The 15,756-nt window shown below is 38.6% G+C and overlaps 1 protein-coding gene across 1 annotated transcript; it reads left to right on the forward strand.

Annotated features, from left to right (window-relative positions):
- Positions 1 to 1,066: 1,066 nt before the first annotated feature.
- slc10a2 (solute carrier family 10 member 2) lies at positions 1,067 to 15,275 on the forward strand. Its single transcript, XM_055637368.1, has 6 exons — positions 1,067 to 1,605; positions 5,687 to 5,805; positions 5,899 to 5,987; positions 7,958 to 8,133; positions 12,585 to 12,742; positions 14,237 to 15,275. Exons 1-6 carry the CDS (start codon positions 1,208 to 1,210, stop codon positions 14,476 to 14,478), a joined length of 1,182 nt encoding a protein of 393 aa, XP_055493343.1. The 5' UTR covers positions 1,067 to 1,207; the 3' UTR covers positions 14,479 to 15,275.
- The last annotated feature ends 481 nt before the right edge of the window (positions 15,276 to 15,756 follow it).

Genomic DNA, 15,756 nt, shown 5'->3' on the forward strand with positions numbered 1-15,756 from the left:
AAGAATACAGACATAACACCAATGAGAGTCTTAAACACATAGAACATCCCCCCACAATGGCTCCCACCATGAGGGAAGGCACAAAGTCCAGTCCCCAACCCCAGTTCACCCATAGTCGGGCCCATTGAGGCCTCCACAGTTGCCTCTACGGAGGCCCGATGTTCCAGGCCGTTCTCGCCAGGTGATGTTGCTCCGGCATCGGGAGAGTCCTCCCAGCGGCCTGGGAACCCTGGAACGGCCGCTTCCGCACTGGAGGCCGCGGCTTCCGAAGCCGACAAGGCCGCGCCGGTTGGAGCTCCACAACTGGCGATCTCGTCGCGAGATCCCAGGCTCCCGATGTTAAGTTCAGCGCCGCCGCCCGCAGCTGGTCGCTCCACAGACCCGCAGCTCCGCGATGTTTTACCCGGCGGTCTCAGCTCACCGGAGCTCCAACGCGGCGACCCAGGCAAGGCATCGCCCACTCCGCGATAGCGCTCCAGCGCTGTGCCGCCGCCGAAAGCCGTGGTTCTGGGCAGTCCCCCGACAGGAAACGCCGCTCCAGGCCCGCTGGTAGGCCGCGAGGACGGGTCGAAGATGCAGCCCGGAGAAAAGCTGCCTCTATGACCAGGTAGGGACCCTGAAAGGTAGTTTCCCCCTTCCCCCCCCCCCCCCCCACCCAAAAAAAAAGTCTAGACCTCCAAAAAACACTTAACTAAACTAAAATAAAAAATAAAAAGATGAAGAGACAGACAGCTGCTGGCTGGGCAGCCGTGCACAGGACAGCGCCCCCTCCAGATGTTGCCTAATCTGCTGAGTTCTTTTTTTTTTTGCTCTAGATGACAGGATCTGTAGGCTCTAGAGTCTTTATTACAATATCTTTGCAGTACTTTCACTAAACTAAGTGTACAAAGCTTTGACAGCTAAAATGTGGCATTCGAGAGAATTGATACTACCATCTCACCCTTACACCGATGACACCCTTTCTTTATATTTCCAATGATCAAACCAATAAAATATGAGTAGGTGTTTATTGTGTTTTTTTATTGCTGTCTAACTATATTAAAAGGTAATGCACATTCATTTCTTTCTCTTTCTATAGAATATAATGAACAGGTTTTCGCCCAGCTCCCACATTCCGTTCTCTCTCGTAACAATTTACATTTGATTAGGATCAACTATTGGGATCAACTAGTGCTGTGAAACTGCGAAGACCGGATAAATTGTGACTATGGAGGCTGTGAGAAGCCCAGCAATGACTTATTCATTCTGTCCTGAAAATGCCACCAATTGTAACGACACAAGTTGCCTGATGCCAATTGACAATTTTAACAAGTTTTTGAACTTAATTTTAAGTTCTGTGCTGACAATCCTCTTGGCTTTGGTTATGTTCTCCATGGGCTGCACTGTTGAAGCAACAAAACTCTGGGGCCATATTAAGAGACCGTGGGGTATATGTGTGGGCTTCCTTTGTCAGTTTGGTATAATGCCCCTCACAGCCTTTGCACTATCGGCAGCCTTCAACATTCACCCTATTCAAGCAGTTGCTGTGTTGATAATGGGATGCTGTCCTGGCGGAACAGGTTCAAACATTATGTCCTACTGGATGGATGGAGACATGGATTTAAGGTAGGCCAACTTCATTCTGATCTTATTATGTCCAGTTCATTTTGTAAGTTTAACAATGCTTCTGTAATCCATTGGATTGTCACATGTTTTATCAAATGCAGACATTTTCATAATAGCAAATATTTTGCTTTTTATGGTCTAAAACTAAACAATGCAAGGTTTACTGCATCTGAGATAGTAGGAATTGTAAATGGTTAGAGATTCATTATAAGAACAAAATTCCTAAAAGGTCCAAAGCTATTGATGATTTTGTTACCCTTTGGTAATGATTAAAATAGTGCAAATTAATATCCGTTACATTGATTGCAGTCTTTTCTACCATGTGGAATAAAACTCATCAGCTAAAATGTTCTGCTATACACAGCAATCCATGATTTTCTACAAATTCACAAGGCTGATGGACACAGGAAACCCCAATCAGTCTGTCCACTCTATCATTTTTCCATATATGTGTGAGCCAGTTATACATAATGACCACAAAAGGAATGCTGTAGACAGAATTACGGAATCTTGTACACAATGATCCAATTTTGATTGGAAATAACCAAAAAGGTCTGTGCAAAGACTGTGTGCAGTTGATAATCTTGCATCCGAATCATTCTATTCCACATTAACCCCCGTCCATCATATGAATTACTCATCTTTATAGCGGAGATGTGCATTAAAACATTGATGAGGTGCATTGAAGGGTCAGCAAATTTTTTCTAAAATTAACATGATACCATAGCTTATGTAAAAATACTTAATTCTTATTGAGATAGTAAAACTTAAATTATTTTGGTTGTAATGTGATTTCTGCATGAAATTCATAGTTGCATCAATATAAAATCACCATAGCTTATTTTAATGTATGAGAATCCTCCTTGTTTTAGTTTTCTGCCAAAGGTTCTAACTCACTCTGGCATTAATACGAGTTAGTATGCTCTCAGCTTTCACCATCTTTCATGCATAATCCCAGTTAGCATTAATGATTATCTATAGCCAGGTTCAGGGCCGTACCTATCTGACATCAACATCATCAGATTTTAGAGCAGTGTATACAAGATATGAGTCAACAGTAGGGATGCTCTTAGCTTCTTTTGAATTATCTTGAACTGGGAGGATGACATGGCGGTCATGAGTGGGAGAGTCACAAACAAGAGGGTGCAGCTGCAAAATGAAGGGCTGCTCACTAAACATTGAAGTGCTTAGAAATCGCTTCTCTCAGAGGGCAGTAAATCTCTGCAATTCTCTGTCCCTGAGGGTGTTGGAGGCCAGGTCAAAAGAAAACGACATGAAAGATCAATTGAATTGAAGGTCACAAGGAACTGGCTGAGAAGAGGAGGCGCTACAGGTCTCTCCGTTGCCGAACCAGCAGGTCGAGGAACAGCTTCTTTCCGGCGGCTGTCACTCTACTAAACAACGTACCTCGGTGACTGCCAATCACCACCAAACCCCCCCCCCCCGGACACTTTTTTTTTTTTTTTTTTTTAAATTCAAATCGTTTGCTATGTCGCTCTTCAAGGGAGATGCTAAATGCATTTCGTTGTCTCTGTACTGTACACTGACAATGACAATTAAAATTGAATCTGAATCTGAATCTGAATCTGAATAATAGTCAACATGAATCAGCCATTATCATTTTGAAAGGTGGGACAGTCTCGAGGGACTGAGCAACCTACTTCTGCTAATTTCCTGTGTTCTTGTGATCATCCCGTGCTTTCCATTCAGCTAACCATGGCAGTGCATTGGAATAGAGTCTCAATTTTCTAAATCTAAACATGAGATTGTAGATTGGACAATCATTAAAATAGTAGGGTTTTTATGAGCAATAATTCTAGTTTTTTTGTTGAGGAAGCAAGTTACAAAGGTAGCCCTTAATTTTTTCTAACGGATTCTTACCATTAAATATCTCTTTAAAACTTTATTTCCTGTCAAAAACTCTCCCAGTAGATTCCACATCCATGATTTTGGGGCCACTGCATTCTACATTCTTATGAATGTACTTACGACTTTCATTCCATTGCTAAGCTATTGCCTTTTCTCAATTTTTACATCCTTTAATCTTTCAACCTCTCACCTTGCAGTTATGCCCGAGGGTATTAGACATTTCAACCTTAGGATAAAGGCTCTATCTACCCTTTATGCCTCTCATAATTTTATTTGGTTCAATCACGTCACCCCTAGCATCTGAAATCCAGGAAAAGCAATCCAAACAAAGTCCAATCTTGCCTTATAGCAAATGCAAGCAATATCCTGGTGTACCTCTTCTGCACCCTCCAATACCTCCAAATGTTCCATGTCAGGCATCAACCAGAACTGCGCTCAACAACCTAAATGTGGCCAAACCAATGCTTTACACAGCTGCAACATCACCTCCCAACTGTTATACTCCATGCCCCAGCAGACAAAGGAACGTATGCCATCTGCCCTTTATCCAAACTACCTGTCCACTTCCAAGGAGCTATGGACTAGCACTTTAAGAACCTCAATGCTCATTTATTGCATATTTTCATCTTACATTTGATCACCAAACCACAACACCTCACACTTGTCTGGATTAAACTCCATCTGCCATTGTTCTTTCTGCATTCTCAACTGATCTATGCCCTTGCAAATCCTTTGACTACCGTCCCCTCTATCCACAGCTCCACCCATTCTTCTACAAATTTACGAAGCAGCCCGCCTATGTTTACATCCAAATAATTTATAGGCATTACAAATAAAAGCAGCCTCAGCATTGATCTTTGCGGAATACCACTGATCACAGAGCTCTCAGAATGAATCTCTTCACCACTACTCTCTGCCATCTAGACCAAGCCAATCTATCAAGTTTCCATGGATTCCACGCGCCATCATCTTCTGAATCAGCCTCCAATAAAAAATACTGCATCTAAAGCTCTACTAAAGTAGATGTAGACAACATCTACCCTCATGATTCATCTTTGTTACCACCACAAAATACTCAAGTTCTGTACAACATCATTTTCCCTGCACAATACCATGCTGACTATTCCTAATTAGTCCCTGCTTTTCTAGATGAGAGTAGATCTTATCCCTAAGAATCTTCTTCCAAGAATCTACTGCCATAGACATGAGGCCCATCGGCCAGTCATTTCTTGCTTGTCCCAATTACCCTTCTTGAGCAGAGGAACAACATTGACTATTCTCTCATCTGTGGATAAAAGGATACAAAATCCTCAAGAAGGTCTCAACAATTTCCACTCAATAATCTAGGATAGACCCATCAGCCACTAGGGACTTTCCATTGTCAGTACAACTGAACAAATATTTGATACCGTAATGAAAGAAATATTATTTTAAATCAGTGACCAATTCATAAGACATATACAATAGGGGTGATATCGTTTTTTTGTGATGGAGAAAATTTGCAAAATGTTTTATAATCTACAAATAAAATCAAAAAGCTTATAAAGTGTTACAAAGTCACCAATTACTGAATTGGCAATGATTAAAGAGCACCTCAATCATTTAATGTATCACCAACAATTAAAATGCTTAATAATAGATGCAATTTTATTGCTGCAATATGCCATAAATGCCATATGCAAGCCTGACTCCCTTTGATAAGCTGGATTGTACTTCATATAGTCTGTCACTGCGCTCATAAGCTTACGTTTGCCGCTCCATGGGATAAATCCACCTGGAAGTCTGGATTCCAAGGACATCCTGTGGCCGGCATCATGCCATAAATGCCAGCGTTTCTCAAAAAAAAAAGGCAATCTTTTAACAGCTCGCCAGTCTCACAGACCTTATTTAACTGTTTTTAATCAGAAAAATTTAATGATCAAATAAATTTACATAATTCTAGATATAATAAGAATTATTTTATCAAATCAGCTATATAAATAAATTTACTTAAATCCCTTCAATTATTAAAAAATAATTTAAAAGTGAGACTAAAGGGAAACTAAATGAAATAAATAAACAATTTAGCTACACTTACCTTACAAGGTTAGCAATTCCATCCAAATAAAATAAATTGCACCGTTTTGATCATATGCTACTTTTCAAGCCATAAGAATTTATTTTACTGTGCAATATTCCTTTCTATATTTATTTGAAAATAATTTTCTTTCAGCATAAGCATGACCACATGCTCCACAGTGCTGGGGATGGGAATGATGCCTCTTTGCCTCTTCCTTTACACGAGAACTTGGGTAGACTCGGATATCATCCAGATCCCTTATGACAGCATAGGTATGAGTTGCACTGTAGTTGTCAAGATTGAAGTTTATATGTTAACATGTTCAGTTATGGGTACTGACTAAAGCTGCATATTATGTACTTCAGGTATTACCCTGGCAAGTCTCCTAATCCCTGTTGCTGTTGGAATTTATGTGAACTACAAGTGGCCAAAAAAGGCCAAAATAATATTGAAGGTAAGTACTATTAAACAAATACCTTTTAAAACATTGAAGAGAGTGTTGAATCTATGTGGTGTTTGTAATATTTATTTAGCTGTCAGTGAACGGAGCAAACTATTTCAGTTGGAGAACCAATGTAAACATGGATGTGGTTTTGTTCAGAATTTCGACCAATGCTTTGCCAAAGCTGCAGAAAATAATTAGGAATATGGCCACTCTAGGTGCCGAGGGCATTTAGGAACAGATTAGGCTTCTTGGCTCCAAGGGTCTTATCAAGTGTGCTTCAATGTCATGTGCACCAGGAACAATTAAATTCTTATTTGCTGCAGCTTCATAGGGTCAATAATGTAACAACAAAACCACCAAATACACAACAGTTACTAATACAATAATTTATTGGTAATATTAGGTAACCAGACCATAAAAATGCAAACCAAAGTAGATAGTACAACCAAAACAAAGCCCACAGTAGATCGTTGCTGAGGTAGGGTTGTGCAGTGCGCTTTAAGAGCCTGTTTGGTGGGAAGAAGCTGTTCTTGTACCTGGATGTCATGGTTCTCAGGCTCCTGTACCTACTTCCCAGTAGCATCAGCAAGCTGAGAGCGTGGCCAGGATGGTATGGGTCTTTGATGATATGAACTTCCTTTTAATCTTCCATCTATGTATAAATATCTTCTTATGTTCAGTAATTTTGTGGGGATTCTCCCAATGTAAAGAACAGAGAAACAGAATAAACTATCATTCACTGTATTTATTTCAATTTTCTGCCAATTACAATAGAAAATTGAGATCAATTTGTTAAATTATTCTGCCCCACAATATTGCATTATGTCACATCATTCTATTTGAAAAACCAAAATATTTTAACTATTGATATGTACATGATGAGATTTCTTGCCATGAAGTTATAGAGGGAGGATTTTCTGGTGTAATGCATGTGAAATAACTAAAACTAGTCTTTCAAGACTAAAATTGTTTACTTTGGGCTCTGCCCATCTTTGATCAAAGTTAATGTGAAAAGCACAACATCCTTCCCTTCCTCACAAGGTGTTGGCTCCCTGCACTTTAATTATCATGTATCTTATCATATATCCCTTATCATATATCTATACTGTAAATGGATCGATTGTAATCATGCAATGTCTTTCTGCTGACTGGTTAGCACGCAACAAAAGCTTTTTACTGTATCTCGGTACATGTGACAATAAACTAACCTGAACTAGTTGCATCAAGTATCAATCACACACTTATTTTCAAGGCAAAGTCTTACCCTATATTTCGACAATTGCACAAAAAGTAAAAAGTTACTGGATCAAATCTGGAAAACCAGAGACGAGCATGAAATTTGGAGGATTGAACCAGTGAAACATTGACCTGTGTTCCAAGTATTTTCAACCAAAGTTTTGTAATGTTGTCAAATACTGTATAGGCTAATAATCCAACTTTTATTATTCGCAGTTCAAAAGTTCAGACACACATGGTTTAGGGGCACGAAACACTTGTCCAAACTACCAAAGGTAGACAAAATGTTTAAGAAGGAACTGCATGTCCAAATTACCAATATGCTTTTGGCAGACAATTTCTCCCAAGTCAATACATCAGATAATTATTTGTATTATTACTTTTGTTCTGTTACCGTTTATTTGAAAACTTCTAGGAGGGGCTTCTAATTAAGAACAATAATGCACATTTTTACGGATTATTAGTTATCAATATAAAACGTCAATAATCCTTTATATTATCATTAAAAATTGCTTACATGTACAATTTAAGAAAATGTCAACCATTGGATTCCATGTTAACTATCATTTTTTCAATGTAAGATAGTTTGCATTTGAATGATATATTATTGCAATTCCCTCTCCTATCCCCCATACCTCCTAATCTCAATGTGATGGAGCATTTGGAAATTAATTGCTCATATTTTTAAATGTGTATATTTTTCTGCTTTAGTCTCCTAATTTAAAAATAATCTATTCTCCTAGATTGGTTCCATTACTGGCGCAATACTCATAGTCGGCATAGCTGTTACTGGTGCCTTGCTGTACAAAGGATCCTGGGCAACATCTTCTTCCTTGTGGATCATTGGAACGATCTTTCCAGCTATTGGTTATTCCCTAGGATTTATTTTGGCTCGAGTTGCTGGTCTGCCTTGGTTTAGGTACTAAAACTTTGTAAGATTATTGATCAAACATTGCATGCTGATCATTCACAAGCCATCTCTAGGAGAGACAAAAACAAAACGATCTGGAAGAAAATGCATTGAGAACAAGCAATTGATATTTGTGACATATTCTTGAACAGAGTTGAAAAGTAGTATAAAAACAGGCATATCACCAAGTAATGAGAAAGCCAAGATGTCACATGGACTTGTAGACAGGAATGGTGGCTGCAATAATTATTTCGGAAGAATAATTAGCAGATGCATAAGAGACATTAAAGCAGCATGATACGAATAAATAATGCTGGGGGATAATCTAACAAAATAAAATAATCTGTTGTGGTGCGTGGGTCTCGAAAGGAGGCACGAAGTCCAGTGTTTTGAGAAGCACCTTTATTGTATTCCTCCCGGTTGAAGGGAAGACGAAACCAGAGGAAGATGGCACCCAAACCCTGCCTTTTAAACCCTCCGGCTGAGGGCCGCCTCCGGACTGCACCACTCCTGTGCCGAGGGGTTCGGCAGTATAATGGCATGACCCTTAGGAGCCACCACACTGTAAAGACCACACCTGGAGTATTGCGTACAGTTTTGGTCTCCAAATCTGAGGAAGGACATTATTGCCATAGAGGGAGTGCAGAGACGGTTCACCAGACTGATTCCTGGGATGTCAGGACTGTCTTATGAAGAAAGGCTGGATAGACTTGGTTTATACTCTCTAGAATTTAGGAGATTGAGAGGGGATCTTATAGAAACTTACAAAATTCTTAAGGGGTTGGACAGGCTAGATGCAGGAAGATTGTTCCCGATGTTAGGGAAGTCCAGGACAAGGGGTCACAGCTTAAGGATAAGGGGGAAATCCTTTAAAACCGAGATGAGAAGAACTTTTTTCACACAGAGAGTGGTGAATCTCTGGAACTCTCTGCCACAGAGGGTAGTTGAGGCCAGTTCATTGGCTATATTTAAGAGGGAGTTAGATGTGCTAAGGGGATTAGGGGGTATGGAGAGAAGGCAGGTACGGGATACTGAGTTGGATGATCAGCCATGATCATATTGAATGGCGGTGCAGGCTCGAAGGGCCGAATGGCCTACTCCTGCACCTAATTTCTATGTTTCTATGTTTCTACATTTGTGTCAGATTTGATGCAGCTAACTCCTACCTCATAGCACTACTTGTTTTGAAGTTAGAATATTTAGGAATTGATTGTTCACTTTTCAAAATTTGATGATTGTCATATCTGGCTTGACATTAAACCAAAAGAAATGAAAATGGATATAGGAAAGATACAGAAGGTCCAAACCTTTTCTTGTCAAGTATGTTCTCTGTATCTCATTTTAATTTTGATTCCATAGAAACATAGAAAATAGGTGCAGGAGGAGGCCATTTGGCCCTTCGAGCCAGCACCGCCATTCAGTGTGATCATGGCTGATCGTCCCCTATCAATAACCCATGCCTGCCTTCTCCCCATATCCCTTGACTCCACTAGCCCCTAGAGCTCTATTCAACTCTCTCTTAAATCCATCCAGTGATTTGGCCTCCACTGCCCTCTGTGGCAGGGAATTCCATAAATTCAGAACTCTCTGGGTGAAAAAGTTTTTTCTCACCTCAGTCTTAAATGACCTCCCCTTTATTCTAAGACTGTGGCCCCTGGTTCTGGACAGCCAACATTGGGAACATTTTTCCTGCATCTAGCTTGTCCAGTCCCTTTATAATTTTATATGTTTCTATAAGATTCCCTCTCATCCTTCTAAACACCAGTGAATACAAGCCTAGTCTTTTCAATCTTGCCTCATATGACAGTCCCACCATCCCAGGGATCAATCTCGTGAACCCGCCTCAATCACAAGGATGTCCTTCCTCAAATTAGGAGACCAAAACTGTACACAATACTCCAGATGTGGTCTCACCAGAGCCCTATACAACTGCACAATACAAATAATGTTTCCCAGCATTTGCCTACCGTTTCCCTCTAATTGATTGGTTGATTGAAAGATACAACATGGAAACAAGCCATGACTAGAGTCCACATTGTCCATTGATAACCGTTCACCCTTTTCTTTATATTCTTTTTGTCCGAGCTGTATACAAACCCTATCGATGATTTCATTCAAGCCTCTGTCAGTCACACATATAATTGAATTGAATTGAATTGAATTGAATTATCCTTTATTGTCATTCAGGCCTTTTGGTCTGAACAAAATTTTTGCAGTCATACATATAATAAATATCAAAAACACACAATAAACACAAATTTAACATCCACCAGTGAGTTCACCAGGCACCTCCTCACTGTGATGGAAGGCAAATGTCTTAAAGTTTCTCTCTCTTCCATCCTTGTTCTCCCTCTGCGCCAATTTACAGATTACAAATTACCTAATTTACAGATTATAAGAATAATTTATGTTTAAGAAATATGCTACAATTCATTCTATACATCGTCCACCTGTTTCTTAATTGAGTCCAGATTTATTCTCAGGTAATTTGCCTGGAAATTTCTTGAAAATATTTATTTGCTTTTGAGTAGAATTTGAATAGAATTAAGTAGGTTGAAACTAATAGTAATACATTCGGACTACAATGTTTCTTATTCCTTTTCTCAAATTTTAACTTGAAGAATCTGATGAGATTGTCTATTTTACTTCATGTGTCAATAATTTCTGCTATGCTCATCTGCATTGAATTTCATTTTACATTGTCCTGTCCACATGTTGTGAAAATTATGCCTGCCAATTGATTGTGTTCAGCAAAATCATACTTTTAACCATTTATATTAGCATCAATTTAAGAGATGGCAGTGATAGTGCCTTAATTTCCATTTATTTCGTTCTGATGAGACCCTAGTCACAGATTGCTTCTTGTTTATTGAAAGAACAGGATATGACATATGTGATCTTGAAATCTATGAATTAATACCAACTAAGTGCTTTGTTACTTTGGAAGCCAGGTCGTGTTTGTTCTTCTTCCAAAGATGGTGGAGGTTTAAATTCAATTTACAGCGTCTTCTTCTTCTTGCGAATGAAACATAAACCAAAGGAATAGTTAGATCTCAAGCCGGGTGTTAAGCAGCCAGGTTGTTGTCAGAGTTATCAGTTGTGTCTAAACAGTAACACATTTACTCTGAGTTCACTTCCAATTTCAGTCCATCTCAAAATAATTCCCGACTGAGTACTGTTTTCAGCACCACCAATCCCAGCTTACTACACAAATTCCAAGAACACTTAGTTTAGCCATGAACATTTTGAGCAAAGGTTCATCATTAAACTTTTGGAAGTGCAGGTGTTTCTAAACAAGGTCATTATTTGATCATCGACACCCAGCAAACATCCCTTTACAGTTGCTTTTGATACGTGTATCTCCTCCTTCTTCCCCTTTCGTTGCTCCGAGCAATATGTTTAGCAGCCCATATATTTTTTAAAGAGTTAGGACCATGACTTGGATCATCTATTAATTCTGAAGGCATGGATTCAATATGTTGATTTTTTTTAAACTTCCAGATTCTTATTTCTAATAATTCCGATTTTATTTCATGAGATAAAATGTGAATTAATAAGAGATTCCACTATCAAAGCCAAACCCAAAAACATAAACCAGAAATTGAAGGGTTTTTAGATGGCGTTCAATGATGAATTTCTCTCAATTCTTCAGTGGATGTAATATTGCCCAGTACTGAGGTCACATCATTTCATCTGATTAGGATGCTTATAAATTACCAATTCACACTATAACTACTATCAGTCCAGTAATCAATCTCATTTAGTGGTTTGTATTTTGACGCAATATGTACTTACAGCACTAGTCACCTGTTACTATTGCAACACTCGTGTAAGCTTTAGGTAGTGCGTGGAAATCAGTATATAGTTCCCATTTGCTTTTAATTTATATTCAATAAAGCGATTTTTAAAATATATCCCGTCATAGAAAACATAAATCACACAACCAAGCACTTTAACCAGCGTGTCCATGTTGACCATCATGTACCCCCCATCTGTACGAATCCATTTACCAGCACTTGGTCCGATAGCCTTCTATTTGGCAATTCAAGTACATATGCAATTAGTTACTTAAATATCGTGAGAGTTTTAAGTCCATTCACTCTCAAATACTCTCCAGATTCCAACCGGTCTCTGGGTGAAAACAGTCTTCCTCAAATACCCTCTATACATTTTACTTCTTACCCTAAACCAATGCCACTTGTTCTAAATGTTTCTGCATTTGGTAGGTTTCCCACTCTCTACCGCATCTCTACCCCTCATACCACCCCCTCCCCTCCCTCTCCACTTTTACAAAAACGTTTGAACTGAAAATCTACCTTCCTAAATGAATCCTACAATAACTTGTGATTACCTAACTCTATGTAGTACCCTAACACATTTCCCAATGACATAAAAAGACCATGCAATGTAGTGCATCATTGGCCTAGAATCTTTAATTTAATTTTTTTCCTATCTTGCAGATGTCGTACTGTAGCTTTGGAAACCGGTGCGCAGAATACTCAGCTCTGCACAACCATAGTCCAGCTCTCTTTTACACCCGATCAGCTTGTACTCATGTTCACCTTTCCACTTATCTACAGTGTGTTTCAAATATCGTTTGCAGCTATAATGATTGGAGGTAAGTTTTTTTAGTTTTTTCTTTGGCTTCATGCCGACTATTGACAAGAGTTAAAACTAGTGGGGGACAGGTAATCACAAGTGGCACTAGAGATAACACAGGCTAGTGAGGCCATTGCATTGCGAAGATGTGATTATTTACATTACATATGAAGGGAGCGAGTGGGAAAAGAATAAGAGATTGGCATTGAAGATTTATAAAATATACCAACTGCATGTAGTGCAGCAGGGGTTTGTAGATTATTGTCAAGTGCAATTTACAATTTACATCTAATCCTATGCTTATAATGAAACAAACACATCAGAAGCAGTAGAAGGGAAACTGATCTCTCCGACATATATGAATGATAAATCTTAGTAAATCTGAGACTTCATGGGTGTAACATTATTATTCACATGGGGACCTGGGTTAAAACACAAAACCGGGAATGTAAATGTGATACAAGTTACTCTGGAGAAATAGAAAATTACATTAGCTATATTTCCTCCCACATCCTAAAGGCGTGCAGGTTTGTAGGTTAATTAGCCTCTGTACATTGTCCCCAGTGTGTAGGGAGTGGATGCAAAAGTGGGATAACATAGAAATAGTGTGAACAGGCATTTTGATGGTCAGCATGGACTCGAGGGTTCTGGTCCATGCGGTATCTCTAAACTAAACTAAATTACTGGTTATTGGTCTGGGTGTGAGTACACTGGAAAAGGGAAATAAAAATACTTTAGATCTGGGAAAATCGCTGGATCCTGAATTTAGTAATTAAATGAATGAAGTATGTATAAGCACCGGAGTATGCTATTTAATTCAACGCTGATAAATAGGAGGTAAAGCAGCAAGAATCTCTGCCTAGCAAAGCATTCCCGTAATCTCACCCACACCCAGATCCATTATTGTTCAGAAATATAACACCCAAATCAAGCTCCACTGAACCTGGGCCTGTTTGCTTATCCCTCCTATTGGTCCACTCCCATTGGAGATGGGTTTCAGTTCGTTTGCTCATCTATACTGGATCTCAGTAGCACCATGTCTTAAATGAAATTCTATTTATAGCCTGTCCACTACCTGAAACCTCACAGTCCATTTGCACCTGCCGTTAATGCATCCTCAAACATTTCACACATCATTGTCTGGCCCGTTCTGCAGGAATTTTCTCAAACCTCTTTGGCTTCCACCTCCATTCAGACCATCCGTAAAATACAATTCAGACAATGCTGAACATTTGAAAACATAACACCGAAAATTTGAAATAAAATTTGAAAAAAAATCAAAACACTCAACAGGTTACACAGCATCGTGAAAGAGAAAGAGTTAACATTTCAGATTTAAAACAAACATCATTTCTTCTTTGACTTCACTTCCAATCCTGCTTGATGATGGCTTGAGCCTTGGCAGAGTTTGCCTCATTAAATGTGGTTTGTAGTCAGAAGAAACTAACTACAGTATTGCCCATTTTCACAATTTCAGAAGTGAAAATTTTAACATGTTATATATTCCACTCAGCTTATCAATTCTACAAGTGGTATGGCAGGAGATGTAGAGGTGACTCTGATGGACAAGGTAAAGATGAAGAAAACACAGTCACGTTCTCTGCTTTTACAAACGGAGGATTTCAAACAGATGAAAAAATACCCATTGGGCCCTCCCACATAGAAGATAAATTAAAAAATGGCTTCTTGAAGAGAGGGCTCCCTGCAGAAGAAAAGCCACCAAGAGAAGTCTTGGACGCAGGTACCAACCTGTAGGGATTTTGCTTAATGTGTACATTTGATAACATACTTATTGCCATGGTCATTACAGATAATAATGCAGAGATTACTTACAGATACTAATGCAGAGAATACTTTTAGAAAGAACAATCTGCACATCCTTAAGATTGATAGTTAACTCAAATTTCCTCCTTCAAGTTTATCCCTTGCTATTGCTATATCCAAGAATGATGGAAAATGAAATATCTTATGGAAATGGCTCTGAAAGGATGGCCCCATGTAATGGAATGAGGTTCCACAAGCATCACCCATTCTCATCTCCTGCTCAGTCATCCTAATTCTATTTGATTTCTTCACAAGCATCTATATGTTATAAAAGTTATAATGTAAAACTGTGAAATTGGGGAAAGGAGTAAAGACTGGAAGAATAAATTACCACTGTCCCCTTTGCATTTTGTTAGATATATAAAAGCATAACTATGCATAATTACTGGAATACAAAATATTATGATCTTGCTGTCCACAGACCAAACCTATTTGGAAAAATCAACAACTTCTCTTGATATTAAAGCTAACAGCAACATTTGACCAAAGGGGAGAATAAGAAACAGCACAATGAGGGAAACCAAAAATCACAAAGTCTATGTTTCAACTTTGGTATTAAATAATCAATTCTTGAACTATAAATGTAGGAAGTGAGTAAAAGGAAAGAATTATGTGTTGTGTAAAAAGCTGCCAATGACAGGATAACTGACATAGCTAGTCTTACACTTAACAGATAAGGTCTCTGATGCAAGAACTATCTTTACACCAGTCCTGAACCATGACTGCTCACTGCTGGGTAATGGTAGCCTTTTCCAAGAAGTTCAACAGTGTGGAGAGTATCATTTAACATGCACCATACTCTTGTAGTTAAATGCAAGGATTAATAATTAAATATGAAATACTGTACAGTAACTAAATCAAACTAGAATAGTTGTGGTGGAAAGTAAATTAAGGTCCATTTTGTACTGTGTGAAATATGGACCATAATTTGTACTGTGTGAAATACTGTACAGTAACGAAATCAAACTAATATATTTGTGATGGAAAGTAAATTATGGTTCATTTTTGTACTGTGTGAAATATTGTACAGTAACTAAATCAAACAAAAAACATTGTGGTGTAAAGTAAATTATGGTTCATTTTGTATTGTGTTTTTGCTGAAGATGTCAGAATAAACTATTGATGGCAACCTTCCATATTGGTCAAATGTTTAAACCAAGCCAGTGATTTACAGTAGTCACTGAAATGGTTTTCAAATAATTTTGACAT

The sequence above is a fragment of the Leucoraja erinacea genome, chromosome 6 (assembly GCF_028641065.1).
Source record: "Leucoraja erinacea ecotype New England chromosome 6, Leri_hhj_1, whole genome shotgun sequence".
NCBI lineage: Eukaryota > Metazoa > Chordata > Chondrichthyes > Rajiformes > Rajidae > Leucoraja > Leucoraja erinaceus.